The sequence below is a fragment of the Motacilla alba genome, chromosome 28, assembly GCF_015832195.1.
Source record: "Motacilla alba alba isolate MOTALB_02 chromosome 28, Motacilla_alba_V1.0_pri, whole genome shotgun sequence".
NCBI classification, from domain to species: Eukaryota; Metazoa; Chordata; class Aves; order Passeriformes; family Motacillidae; genus Motacilla; species Motacilla alba.
Window position 1 is genome coordinate 5,080,752 of NC_052043.1, and position 15,233 is coordinate 5,095,984.

The following is a 15,233-nucleotide window of genomic DNA, read 5'->3' on the forward strand; positions in this document are numbered from 1 at the left end:
GGGAAGGTTTCTTTGCTCCAGCTCCAGATATTCTTCCCCCTGCTCTGTTGGTACTGATCAGAGAGGACAGCAGGTTCCAGCAGTACGGAACCACTCTTGTTTAATGAAAGCCTTCGTTGACACACCCCAGGATCCCTGCTGAAACACAATTCAGCTGATCACTGTGAGGAGCACAGACTGCAGCTCTTTGTGTCCTCTCTCCACATTTAAAAGGCCTCCTTGGATGAATCATCTCAAATAGCCCACATTACGTGTGTGTTGGGTAAAAGACAAAAGGAAACCAATAAAATGCAAAACATTTATTTGAGTGTGTTGTACAAAAAGTTTCCAGTCATAAAATGTATATTACAAATCATTGAAAAAGACAAGACATTTGGCATGCATATTCTAAAACGAAAAAAAACAAACCACTTTGAAATGATAAAGTCTAGGTCATGATGTAGTTTTTCTAAGTTTCAAGTGAACACTTTCATTATTTTGTCTTTGTGTTTCTGTTAACAGCCTTTTTCATAATTCCCTATTTAAAAAATTTGAACCTTCCAAAAACTTGTCTGCGGCAGCTGACTGGAGGTGGTTACTGCAGTGCCCTCAAGCCAGACCTGTCTAAATCAAATTTTGTTAAAAAAATTTAAAAAAATAAAAATCACAAGTCAAGTCACAAGGCATCACTGCTATGAAAATGAGAGATCAACTGTATTTTGTGCCCAAATGGAAAGCATTTTGGCTTAAACTTGCTCAAAATAGATTATTGCTTGTAATTTTAGAGTAATGATCTGGGTATCTGAATATATAGTAACATCTGCCTTACCAAGATGGACTTGTCACTTGAGTAACAGCTAACTAGAAAATCTGGATATTCAATAAACAAGATCTTTTCTGGAACTCCAAGTCAATTCACTACTTGTGCTATTCTGAATGGAGGCTTTTGCATCTTTTTCACTCTAGACCTTAGCATTTCAAGAAAAGAATTATGTTTACAAATAATAATTGCATGTAAATATGGTCTTGTATAAAAAAACCAACAAACACCTTTAAATAATTTTAAACTGGTTTAAAGCTAAGCATATTGAAGGGCAAATAAAAATTCTGTTTCCCAGGCCAATATAATGAGAAAACAATCTCTCCAATATAATTTGTCCCGACATTCAGATAAAACAGTGCTTTGAAAAATGCAATCACTATCTCACCTTCCGCTCACTGGTTCACAAGGCTTTGCTCACACAGAGTTTGGACCCAACAGTATCAGTAAAATGCAGGATCAAATATGGATATGCCTTTGTTTAGAGATAAGACTTTCAAAAGAAGATACAGAAAGAAGAGATAGAATGGTTTAACAGTGAAGACATGAGAGAAGTGGGTACAACAGATCTAGAACATAGAATATGCATGTTTTCCCGCAGCATCAAAACCTTTCTGATGCGCATAAAGGTAACAGATTCTCCAAGGTCCTGGGGTGCAGAGAGGATTTTTACAGGTCTCTTCTAATGTGCAACCTCTGTTAAGGTTGCAGTTAAAGGGCCTTTATACAGGATGAGCATAAAAAAGAAAAAGGGTATATAAAACCCACTAAGATCCCTGAAGTGTCCCATTGCTTGAGGACAGACACCACACAGTGATCTCCTTTCACATTGCAGTACAATTCCCACACTACTGCCAGCTTGCACACATACTCAGCTGGCTTTTACATCACAGGAAGCAGATATTTATATTCTTCCTGAGACTTTTGGTTCCTGCTACAAACACAGACTATGCAGCCAACTGCCCATCTAATAGTAACACAGAGCTGAAGATAAGTGAGCAACATGTCAGTGCAAATGATGGGTTCTGTCAGAGCCAGTCTGGAGCCCCATGTAGGCATAAAGAGACCTGCTGGGAAACAGAGCTGTGAAGCAACAAAGGGAACAGGAAACACACCTGTGTGGCAGCAAAGCAATCACGGGAAATATGGATGTGCAGGAACAAAGGAATCCCAGCCACTCCACTCCTTGGAGTATGTCACTGCAGTGCAACAGTTAAAGGAATAAATGCAGAAGCAAGGGAGAAAAAAAAATGGCATGAAATGCCGGGGACTCTGAGGCCACACCTCACTCCAGAAGGTACCACATTCCTGACAGGTCTGCAGATGAATGGACTTGTTCTGAGACAAGCATTTTCACGTGGCATGAGCTTAGGAGGAGGCAGGATGTGCTTATTTTATTTTATATGATATTCTATATGAGCTACACATAGGAAAAACTATTTACTATTTCATTCAGAATAAGGTTATATTTCTGGATTAAGAAGATCCATATGGATAGTTATGCTCAAGTAACTACTCTGATAAAAGCTTCATTTCCCTCATCTGAGACACCTTAAAATCATTTTTCTCCAGACAAGTCAAATCTGTTTCTCCTTCAAGCTTTATGCCAGGTACCAGCACTGAAGTAGAACTGCTGTCCACGCTTCTAATTTCGTCAAGACTGGTTCATACACAGGATCAAAGAGAAAAAGGGGGCAAGGAGACACTGGATTTTATTTGAACATAAAACTTTAAATATCCTGAAAATGGAAAGAAATCTTGGAAAGATAGGAAAAAAAAAGAAAAAATGTTTTTTGGGTTGGTAAAGCCACAAAACTGCCTCCCTGTTGGCTGGAACAGCGCTATTAAGACTGAAGCTCAGCATCAAAAGCAAGAGGCCAGGATGGTGTCTGGAGAAGGCAACACAAAAAACAAAGTACATGGAATACAGTAGTTCTTCTGTGGCTTGTAATTTACAGGAGTTATTTATCCTATTTGCAGTAGCCTATTAAAAAGCACTGTGGTAACAGAATCATCCACATTCAGACCTGGCTTTTCCCACAGTGTCACTCACCGGTTTATTTGAGCTGTATATACCTAAGCATGCTCCCAAAGAATCAAATAAACTGTTTCCAAAGTTAAAGGACACAGTTCCAATTCTAAGGACATATTCTGCAGACTGTTACTCAAGGGCACAGTGCTCATTACAAGAAATCTGCAAGCACCAGTTCTTAAGGCTACAAGAAGACATATTCCTCATACAGTAGCTGTTAGGAAAACTATGGCTCAGGTAGCAAGTTTTTCTTCATTTAAGCTGCCTTTCTGTGGCCATTCTTTACAGGAAACAAACAAATCAAAAACCACAGAAAAAAAAGTAAATTAACTACACATTCATTACTTTAGTATTTAAGATCACAAAATAATCTTAAATTTACAGGACAATCTTATTATTTCAGAATAAGCAGTCTGAAAACTGGCCCATGTAGAAAAAATAAATACAGATCTTTAGGGAAAAAGCAAAAAAGCCCTCAAACACTATGTCAGTATCTTATAGAAGCTGCGGGTCAGAAAAGGGAAATGGTGTCCAGTGGTTGGAAGGTGTTTTGCAAAAATAACTTTACATTGATTGCATTCATTTGCATAACAATGAATTTAGAAAAGGTAACTGTAACAGTATGTCTGAGAAACATAATTTCACTAGATACATCTTACAGAGAGAGAGAGACATGATTTACTACATATTTAACCTTCTACACAAGCAGAGTGGGAAAATTACATTAGAAAGATGGCCAAGTACATCAATTCAGTTATCCCATCAGCCCAAACAGCCGAATTTTTATCCTGTTTTTTTTGTAATGGGTCTTTTGATAATGGATTAAAAAATAATTCTAAATGTCTATGAGCTTAACTTCAGCAACTCAGTTATCCCACTCAAGGAGAGAAATCTAGCATCTTTATTTTTAAACGACAAAATAAATCCTGAAGCTTAAAGCCCCTTTTGTTCCCACCCTGCTTGCATAACAAAGCCATCAATCCGAGCCACTAAACTGACTTTCTAGGTTATATCTGTCAGTCATGATACTGTTCAGAGAACATAATGTCCTAAAGCCACCGAAAACATCCAAACCTGTCACTTGTCTGATGAGTTTTAACATTTTGAATGACAAGATCAGAGTTCAAGAGTGCAGGTAACAACAGGATTCTATGATTCTATGCTGAAATCAAATGGTGTCCAAATTTTTTATCCAAACGACTAAGTTTGTTTTTCAACTAGTAGTTGAAATAACATTTGCATTCTTTGGAGCAGTCAAGTATTCTTCTTCGTGCTTAAAGATGAACACTAACCCTTATGGGACTCAAGAGTTATCTCCAGAGAAATGCAGCAGCAGAAATATTTAGCTAAATGGACACTGTCAGATAAAAAAATGCATCTTCTTAAAATAAAAATCACCTGCTACCCATACAAGGCATTTTTATAAAAACCATTATTCTCCCTTCACTCCTTGTTAGACTTCGCCTTGAGCACTTGAATGCTGTGTTGCTTACATCCTTAACAGCGGCAGTTCCTTTGAACTATTTAAAAGTCATTCAACTGCACTATTTTGCAAATACTGCTCCTTGGGATACCTAATAATGCCCCTTTGAACCTAACAGAAGTATGAACAAGCTATATCTAGCTCTGATTAAAAAGGTCAACATTTACATTGGATAACCCTTAAAATCCCCAATATTTATCACTGCCAAATGTATAAATATGTTTTACTTCTAAAATCTTAATCAAATATTTTTAAAGCTGAATATGTCAAAAGGATTAAATTATAAATACTGAATATCACTATTTGTGTCCACGATTTAACTTGTGACAGTGGCAAAATCCCCTAAAAATCAAACAGTTCGACCTCTGGGTTTGACACCTCCAACTTAGGACGGTGTGTATATTCAGGAAGCAGAACCCACCATTCAACTTCTGAAATGATGACATGGAGCTCAGGTGTGACAGACCCAGATGTTTCACCATTAGGCTGTCAAACCTTGGAGAAAGACACAATGGCAAGGTCCTGAGTCAAAAATGACAAAAATGAAGCTTCCCCCTGTCATTGCAATTGTGGAGCAACACTTTGAATCAATCCATGGTCTAATGTTCCTAAGATGGGAATTGCTGAGGATACCAGGCAAAATACTAGCTTTCCTACAACTGTGGAGGAAACACTCTGTGAATCTCTCCCAGGGCCCTGTAAATGAACACACTTCATTAAACTTTTTTTTCTGGGGGTATTATACTGGTTATGTATGTAATTATAGATTTGCCGTACAGTCAAGGAGTCTCATTTTAGCTAAAATCTCTTTTCTGCTTTAGGTTTCTATGTAAGACTTTAAATTCTGTATGGGGAAAAATATTGTATTCCAATACAGTGTTTCAACAAAGAGGGAAAAATAAAGAAATCTATTAAAAATCCTGGCAGTTTTCTTCAGTAAAGTTTTTTTGAATTTTTTTTATAAAAATGTACCAAGGAGTAAACATCGAAGAAATCAGGTGATGCATATAAAAATAGTTTTCAGTGGCTCTGGAAAGAAAAAATAGCAAAAATAAAAGGAAATAAATGAAGGGGGAAAAGCGTAAATAATAGTTTCTTTCTTCTTTCTTCACATCACTGAGCATCCTCTAGAGGTTGTTCTGGGATCACCCTAAAATAAGACAGACAGAGTTGAATTCACTTCTTACCAGCTATTCAGATTGCAAGCCTAGACTCTGGTTATCATCTGAGTTGCCAAAAGCACATTTTTAGTCGTTTAGTTACATTAAGGGAACATGATTACATAAGAGGAAGTCGAGTACATGCCCCAGTCTGCTGCCAGGACTGACACACTGCTCCTCTGGTTCTGGTTTCCTGCAACAGGTTGACTGGTAATTCTCCATATTTCCAACAGTGATACAGATGACAAATGAAAGTTGTGATGTCATTAGCTCAAGACCAGCAAGTTCCTGTATTTCAAATGCTGATTTTGTTTGAGAGTGATCTCTGCTGTATAGCTGCTTTTTTGGGTAAGAAAAAGCTGTTGTTTTATACTACAAATACACTGCTTAATCTTTGGGATCAAAAAAGCTTTGAGAACTCACCTGCAAACCTGCACAGAATGGGTTATTTGTGAAAAGACCTACTAATGGCCATTGATCAGAAGAATAAATCCCTTCGGTTTCAAATTTAAAATATTTTCTGGTATCACCTATATATCCTTCTCCTTTTTCTGTTCTGTCAACTCCTGGTTGCTTATTTCACATTATTAAGCTGAAGGTTATCAAAATATATAGCTGGTGTTACTAAGAAAAACCAAGTTTATTTCAGGTGTAGAAGCTATATAGTGTCAGAAAATAAACCAATAAGCTGAAGCTTGTAGCAAGAGAAGTACCCCCACTCCTGGTTTTCAGTGGTTATCGGGTAATGTCCTGCTTCCAGCAAGAATGCCCCAGCTCTGTTGCACAGAGCAGCAGATACTGGGAGGAACACTGCCTGCTAATGCTGAAACTGTGTGATCTGAAGCACAGATACCCTGAGCTGGCATCAGCCACTGCCTGAGCTGTACGAGGATGGATCCCAGCAGTAATTCCTGGCAGCACGGCTCACACTGTCCTCTCTTGGTGCACTGCAGTGTTGCAAGCAACCATTGGAAGAAAGGAGGAAAGGACCAGGAAGCTCAGAGTTGGCAAAAGTTGCAGGTGGATCCCCCTGCTAAATCTTATGCCTGCTTGATCCAACTAATGAGGCACAAGTTAAACATCTGGTCTGCATCTGATTACCTGTTGGTTGAAAAGGTCTTCCTCTCCATATTCTACTTCGTCTTCTTCCTCTTCATTCTCTCGCACAACTACTGATTTAGTAACGCTTCTCACTGCAACTTCCTACACAAAATGACAGATAGGGAGATGGCCAGGAGTCTTTATCTATTTGTTAAGTTTTTGCTATATCATCAATATAATATCCTTATTAAATTTTGGAGCGTTTAAAGCTACTTGGCCTAGATTTAACCACTAATTATGCAAGCAAATACCAGCAATATCCTGCAAACCACAACATCATTCCTATTTATGTGCACTAAAAGGCATGGTAATGTAATTCAGCCACTTGATTTTTTTTCATTACCCTGGGATTTAAGAGGAAGCAGACATGTTTCAGGTGATCGTAGTCAATTTTACACAAGGTCACAGCAGACACAGGTAGGAACTGTCTGAGACAGAGTGTAATGTGAGAAACCAAACTTTCTCAGTATGATTACACAACATAAAGAATATTCCTAGTTTCTAATAACTATTCAATGTTAATTGCATATGTTGGTTTTCAGCATAGTTTTACAAGCCAGGCACTAAAGAAAATTCTAAAACCCCAGGAAGCTTCCTTTATTACTAAATTATTTTTAACGCTTCTAAATACTAAGAAATTCTTCTGCCTACTTGCACCATGGAAATCACAGATGAAAATCTCTAATTGTGGAAAAAGTTGCCCTTAATATACACTCCTAAGCAGGGATACTAAAGGTAACCATAGTGAAAACAGACATGGATTTGAATTTTTTTCAGATACTAGTTTGACCACACAGTTTGAATATGGAGAGCATTAGCTTTCCATTTGTACAAATTTACCCCCTCCTACCTCATCCTGCCCACAAAGTTCTTCCAGAAAACTGCCAGCAAGAAAGGCAACACAAAAAACTGATACAACTGTGGTCTGTTTCCTTTTCCTACTGCTATCAAATTGCTGGGATAATGGTATGGTTATGAGTAACAGCCAAGGCACGGTTCTCCCTTGCAAAAGTCATCTGCAGAGATGGTTTTAAAAAAACTAATTGTGGGCAGGTGTAGGACAATGCAGAATGCTCAGGAACCTCTGCCAAATGAGAACTTATGATGTGCTTCTAACATGGAAAGGACAATTATCTTCCCACATTAATATTTACATTGCACCTCAGAACATCATAGGGACTATATAATGGAACTGTGAATTGCCAGAAATGCATCTTTTCTTTATCTCTTCTGAAAGTACATACTCAAATTCCAAACAAATTCTCTATTAGCAGGGTATTCTTCTAAAATAGGAAAAAACTGTCTATGGGCATAATCATGATGATCACAGTTTTCAAAAATATCCCAAAAATGTTAGAGATATGTACATAAATAATATGTAATTATTTCAGTTTTATAAACTGTCATATTAGAGGACAACAGCGGAGATCTTACAATCAGGATTTTGTCATTGTGTCATGTCACCCCACACTCAAATTAAAGAGTTTGGGAGATAACCCAAACTATGGACACAGCCTACCTCTCCTTCAGAGTTGACGAGGTAAGTGCGGATATTTCCACCAGTGCCCCAGCTGCCTTGATTCTTCCACACGAGAACAGAAGGGGGGCTATGAGATACACCTGCGTCTGCACCCCAGATCTAGAGAGAATGACAATCTGTAATTAGCTGTTTATCCAATTTTTTATTTTAAATATACATATCTCCCTAATTCTCCTACTTCTCTCTACATACTAGGTTTCTTTTCTGAATTCCAATGGCAGTTTTACCCTAGTTTTAACTACACTATTACTTGTAATAAGGTATTAAAAAAAATCTAATACTGCAGTCATCAATTCTTTTCTGAACAAATGTCTTCTACCACTGTCTCAATAACCATACTGCATGGAGCCAAGGCAAAAAGCAGCATGTAGTGCATCAACTGAAATCTTTTATATGTATCTGAACAATTGATATTTAAGTAGAAATAGCTGCAAATGATTAAAAGATACATTTGTTTCTTCCTAAAAGAACATCTGCTGCAGGCTGAAAATAAAATGCAAAATTATTGAAAAGCAGCTGTTTCTACAGCATTAACTACAGTTAATGCTGAGAATGTCCAGTCTTAACTACAGTCTGGATGAATGCTCTGAACTGTTCCCAATTCTTTAGGAGGTTGAGCAGGATTAGGGCTCTAAACCTGGGCAAAGGTGTTTGGAAACAAACAGTTCTTGACTAATCCCCCAAAATACCTTTTTCTTCAACTTTCTATGTGTCCAAAAAAATGATCTTAAATACTGAAGTACTAATATAGAAATTAATTTTTTGTTTTGCATTTTTATAACTGAAATCCTGTTCCTCTAGAGTGAGACCCACGAAACCAAATCAGTCTGTACCAGACTTCAAGATTTCCAATTGCCACAGCATCAGCAGAAGAATATGTTGTTGACATACTGTAAATATAACTTACTGTAACAGTCTGCCCAGCTCTGAGGACATACTTAGGAGTAAATTTGTAAGCAATTTCATCTCCATCTCCAATTTGTCTTTTCAATCTCCAGTTACCCAAAGACTGATCCTAATGGAGAGAGTCAGAAAGTTATTCAGAGTGAACAAAACAGAACAAACAGGCATCAGAATCTAGGTCTTTGTTATTAAAATAATGGGAATATAAATTTATTTATATGGTTGTTAGGCATTTGCATTCTACATTGAAAGTATTTGCCTATATCCAGTCAGAGTCTAAAGTGTAAATCCCATAAGGTCATTCAGCAAAATTTTAAAAGATAACCATTTCACACAACAAAGTTCTGCTAGACAGCAGGCTGGTTCTGTGAGCAATGCCCCAGCACACATTTACACATTTGGGACACAAATTGTATTCTCTTCCTGTAGCATGTTAGCCCACCATTATGTTCGGCTTTTCAAAGCCTCCATTAATTCCTGCAGGATGCTGCACCTTGAGATGCTGCTCCTGCTCTCCACATAGCTGCACCTACTCATGCTGCAAAGGGATGTGTATCATCTCAATTTAGCTCCTGCTTGTTTTCCGTGAGTTCTGCTGGTGCTCACCTTCTCTGAGTTGTTCTTAAGCTGAACATACTTGCCCTCCAGGTCTATCTCTTCTATGCTGATACTTCCAGTAGCTGAAGCTTGCTGGGACATTTGAAAGCTACTGCTACTGCTGCTGCCACTGATACTTCCAGTGCCGATCCCACTAGTTCCACTGCCGGAAAGCTCCTCTGCTTCAATACGTTTTCTCTTGCCTCGGGAAGAGCGAACAAGTGAAGTGCTGCTGCTGCTGCTGCTGGAGGTAGCCCGAGAGACAGTGACACGGGAGGAAGGACTTGGAGAGAGCTTCAACCTTAACACAACCAAGAAAGCATTTTAATTAACTCACCCAGAGAACCACAAAGGTACAATATCCTCAAGTAATCAAACTGTAATGTGCTCCAAGGCTGACAGCATCCTCACTCTGTATGTCAAGAGGACTGCATGCATGACGAGGAGGGGAATACCCATCCCTGAGGAATGTTCTGGCAGTATGACCATGTGACATGGAAAGCAGTGCTACTGAGAGCAACAGATCCCTTAACCCCTCCCTGCAGTACAGCTACTACTGAACACACTATTCTTGAGCCCCATGATTTAAAACCATAGAAGTACAAGCATTTAAGTAAAAAGATGATATGAAAACCAAGCACAGAATGATATATTTCACTGCACTCCAAAACCATTACAAAAACCCAAAATAAGGACAGTGTTCAGTTGAGAACAAGTGTTCCATGCAACAACATTGTGGTGTGAAGCCAACATAATTTCAGTGAAAGATAATCTGGGCATTCCTGTTCAAGTGGTAAAAAAATAAGGGCAAGATATGAAAATAACACTTGAGAGTCCTTAGAAAATAAAGTGGAATCTTTACACACCTTTCCTCTTCTCCTTCCAGGAGTTTTCGGTAAGCACTGATCTCCATGTCCAATGCTAATTTAACATCAAGCAGTTCTTGGTACTCCGTAAGCTGAAGCTGCATCTGGTCCCTCATGTCTGTCATTTCCCTCTCCTTTGCATCCAGCATCTTCCTAAACTTCTCCCGCTCGCCAGCCATCATTTCCTCCAGTTCCCGAATGCGATCTTCTGCTGCACTGGCCTAAGCACACAGAACAAGAAAAAGCCCACCTGGCATCCATGCAGGTCCACTCAAAAAGTTAAAACCCTTCTCCCTCCCAAATGAACATAACAAAGATTTCTCTGTGCAAAATTCAGAAAATATGAAGGGTCAGAAATCTTAATATATTCACACAAACCAGGTGTGTGTTTGAGATGAAAGCCAATTTAGTCCCTTTACCTGTTTCTGAAGACCAGAAAGCTGGTAGCTGAGAGCTTCTATCCTCATGCGAGCCTCCTTCAGCTCCTCTCGAGCTGCACCAGCAGCTTTGTCATTTTGGTCAGAGGACAATTTGGCATTCTCCAGCTGGAAAGAAAATTTTATACAGCTCATTTGTACTGAGTTAGAGATCCTGAAATATTCTTTTGGTAAAAAAATAGCAACTCTTTAATTTTAGAAAATTTTAAATGGTCTGGTAAGTTTAGGATAAAAATTGCATAACATTAAGGAATGTCCTAAGGACCGAAGGAAAATGTATTTCAGGATTTGTTTATGCTGTTAAAAAAATACTCTATTAGCCCTTCCATCATAGAAGGAACCTTAGTTTCCAAAAAACTGGCCATGTGCTCTGCTTGTTTGTCCTAAGGCAAATCACACTGAGTGACAGCAAAGGCTGCCTACCTAATTCATGTCCTGGTCCAACAGTTCCCTGGATGCCCAGAGACTAACTCAGTAAAATATTTAATGGGTATTATGTCTCTTCTGGCTATATTCATCTCAGGGATTTCCTCAGTCACAGACAGTATTTTACTGCTTACTATCTCCCAGTGGATTTCTCAGGCAGGAATTTGTCTCTGCTTTTTAAATTTTTGGGGCAATGCTCTATATTAAAGAACAATACTTTCTGTTTCTTCTCTATCTGGACATTCTCACTGGACATTCACTGTCCCTGGTCCTACTGAAAAAATAACAAACAATCACTCCTCATTTACCTTTCCCCATGCTATTTATCCCTTTACAGACATCCACGGTATCTTTCACGTCTCTCAATGTATCTCTTTTCCAGGTGAAGTTTTACTTAAAATTTTCTCATGCATGACTTGTTTCCCACTCTAAATTGTCTCTGTCAACTCTGTAGTACCTTTGCAAGAAGCAACAAAACTACTCACAGCACTCCAGATGACACCCTGTCCCAGAGGCATAACAATGGGTTTGGTTTTATTCTCTTTCTGTAATAGTTGCCAATATACTATTTGGTTTTAATTTTTTGTTAAATTCACCTAGTGAACAAGCTTAATTTCTAGTGGTTAATTTTAACCAAAACAGAGAGAGCAAAACCAGAACTCTTACATGGTAAATTTCATGAAAGCAGAGAGCTAGAAAAACCATCCTTTGCCTGACTTAGAGCTGGACTTCAACAATTTTGCCACACCATGGAATCCACTCAAAAACTAAACCAATCTAATTCTAAGAAGAGTTACAGGCAGAAGATGTTCTTTAGCCACATAGCACAAAGGTTTATAAAATCAATCTTCACTAGCTCTGCTGTTCACTAGGTTCTGAGCAGCACACACAGAGCTTCTTTAGGCTACAGATTTTGAACGAACTTCAACTACACATTCCATTACTTCTTGTAAAGTTTAAAATTAAAAAATATTTGTAAGTCTGACAACCATTCACTACCTTACAGTCATGCTGGCATAGTGCCAAATACTCATACTTAGGATTTCTATTGCTTATTATCACAGATTGTAACGATCTTAGAAGCCCTTTTGAAGTATTCAAAAGTCACAATAAGGTCTCCCTGGAGAGTCCTCTTGTCCAAGCTGAACACCCCAGCTCTCTCCATAAGAGGTGTTCCAGTCCTCAGGATCACTTTTGCGGCCTCCTCTGGACTCTCTCCAGCCACTCCAATTCTGCCTTGTGCAAGAAGTGAGCTTTTACCCAAGACCATCTCATCCAGGAGCTGCTCAGTAGCTAAACCTAGTGGCTTGCTTTGACATCATATTCCTCCACAGCTTTGGCTCTCTAACAGGGACATGTTCAGAATTCACAAAATTAAGTTCACAGCTAAACCCCTTTCCTGCGATATTTCAACTTCATCCATAACAACCACCTCTATGCAGGGAAAAAGCAGCTTAATTTGTTCATTCCCCTGTTCAAAGCTTGGCACTTTTTCATTCTCTAAGGCAGTATACTGAATCCTTTTTAATTTTTTTTTTTCTACTAAGCATCTTCTATTCTGGATCTTCTTCAGACTGTGACAAGTCAGTCCAAATAGCTCCTTACATGTTCCAGAGTTCTGTGAATAATTTCAACTCTGCCAACTGTATTGGAGGTTTTAATTTTAATTTTGGGGTTTTAGTATCTATTATCTATATGGTTGCTGCCGTAAGTAATAGTTAAATATTTGTAGATCAGTATTTCTCAAACCAAATAATCAACTCAAAAAATTCAAACGGAGTCTCAGCGAAGGGTGGGAGAGAACAATGTTAGCAGTACCATCATTCTTCGAGCACAAGAGAACAAGAAGTGTAACTATTGACAAGTACTTTCAACAGCCAGAATTGCCAGGATGGGGCTCTGAGCAACCTGGTCTAGTTTAAAGACGCTCCTGTTCAAGGCAGGGGGCTGGACTAGATGGCTTTTAAAGGTCCCTTCTAGCCCAAACCACTCTACGATTCTATGATTTCCAAATTACATACCACGATTTTCATCACCAAAGCTGGTCAAGAAAAGTCTGATATCTTGCCTGAAGTTTCCCTGTCACCAAAGGATTCACAGCTGCATCTAGTAATTTTCCAGTCCAGAACTATCTTAGATCATTGAAATGTTGCAAGACTTAGACATATTTAAAAGTGTATTGGTGTGATTAAGAACACTGCAATGGCCACAGTAAGAGCCGTTGTGACAATGCACTCTTAGATAAGAAGCCCCTTCCAGTGTGTCTATATTAGTTTGCAAGCTCACTGCATCCAAGCAAAAGCCCATACTGAGACACACCCACTTCCAAGCTCTCCAATCCCCCCCCCAGCGTCTTATGCAACAACATATTGCACATATTGCAAGTTTTCCCAACCCCCTCCATTTGTGAAGAAAAACTGGATCTACTGATGTAAGAAAAGAACCCTTAGAGCAAAAGACATTGTCTAATCAGCTACTGTGTGACATCCACTATTCCCACTGTGTTTTCTGCAGACAAAAACTAAAAACAGCTCCACATGTTTTCACACTAACTGACCTCTCTTGGCTAAAGCTATTGCTTGCTACGACCTCTGGCTATAGCCTCCCTGGAAATGCACCTGCACACAAGTCCCAGGGAAAGCATTTGAACATCGGGACAAAATTTCCTCAAATTATAGTTACTCGTCTCCTTAAGACCAGTAGAGCTGGCAGAAGTGGCTTTTATCTCACGAACTGGGCTTCCAGTCTGACAGTGCTGTGGACAGCAGTTGTTACCTTAGCCTGATACGTCTGCTCCAGCTCCATCTTATACAGTTTGACTTGTTCATCATGTTGATTTCGCAGATCCTCCAGAGCCTGAGTCATTTTGGATTCATACTCCTGTTGGCGGCTTGTGTCCACCTCAATCAAACGATGTTCATGTCGTTTTCTTGTTTCCCTTATTTCCTACATACACACAAAGGAAGAGGCACAAACTCCCACACTAAGGTGAACAGTACAAGCAGTTACATTCAAACAATTAACTCCTGCAGTACTAACTATTTAGCATATGGAGCTACAGTCCTACAGGCATTTTAAGCCTGGGAATTGCTGCATGCAGTAACAGATTCAAGTTACTTTTCTCATTTGTCAGGATGTAATTCTTAAAAGTGATTCAGTTTAACACCAGCTTCAAAAATAGCCATATACTGTCTAAGCAAGGGGCTGTTTCACTGCTTCACTACAAACCCTGTCCTTCTCAATATACATCCTGACAACAGCCATCTACAAGGAATCAGATGAAAATGAACACCATTTGTGAACATTATATATATATATATATATATATATAAAAATTATAGAGAAAAACTGCATCTTCAAATTTCACTCTTAAGCACATGTGGGTCTCATCCACATTCTATGTACTTGATGATCTCTTCTTATTAGATTTTGATTACAGCATTAATAAAGCAACAATCCAAGCAATCCTGAAGACCTAATTTTTTATTATCAGAGTTTGCACTAAGAAATTTGCATTTTTAGAAATATGTGAGTTTTCTGTGCTTAAGAACACTGGTTTCAAACTAGTAAGGTAAGGCTTACTCATGCAGAGACCTGGCCAGGTCTGAATGTGTGGTATGAGAAAAACAATTTCTTCCTTCAGGGCAGAACAAACTACCAAGGAGTGGTTCTGAGTACTGGGAGGAGGCCTGAAGTTAGCAGCAGAGCCATGAGGAACAACAGCAAGTGAAGCAAGGCTCAGTTTTCCTAGACTGGAGTCATAGAAGGCTAACACATACTCAAAGCAACTTTACTAGCTGCTTTGCAGAAATGCACTGCATCTAAAATAGATCCCCAGAAACATGTCCTTTTACTAGCAGCAATGTGCTCTGAAGTGATATGGAATAAG

At 38.8% G+C, this 15,233-nt stretch overlaps 1 protein-coding gene across 1 annotated transcript in view; it reads right to left on the bottom strand.

Annotated features, from left to right (window-relative positions):
• Positions 1–284: 284 nt before the first annotated feature.
• LMNB2 (lamin B2) overlaps positions 285–15,233 on the bottom strand; it is a 37,508-nt gene continuing 22,559 nt past the window's right edge. Inside the window, exons 5-12 of the mRNA XM_038163840.1 lie at positions 14,120–14,290; positions 10,901–11,026; positions 10,482–10,702; positions 9,625–9,916; positions 9,023–9,130; positions 8,095–8,214; positions 6,576–6,677; positions 285–5,464 (exon numbers count right to left, since the gene is read on the bottom strand). Coding sequence (XP_038019768.1) covers positions 5,423–5,464; positions 6,576–6,677; positions 8,095–8,214; positions 9,023–9,130; positions 9,625–9,916; positions 10,482–10,702; positions 10,901–11,026; positions 14,120–14,290 — 1,182 coding nt within the window. The 3' untranslated portion in view covers positions 285–5,422. The remainder of the gene's footprint in view (positions 5,465–6,575; positions 6,678–8,094; positions 8,215–9,022; positions 9,131–9,624; positions 9,917–10,481; positions 10,703–10,900; positions 11,027–14,119; positions 14,291–15,233) is intronic.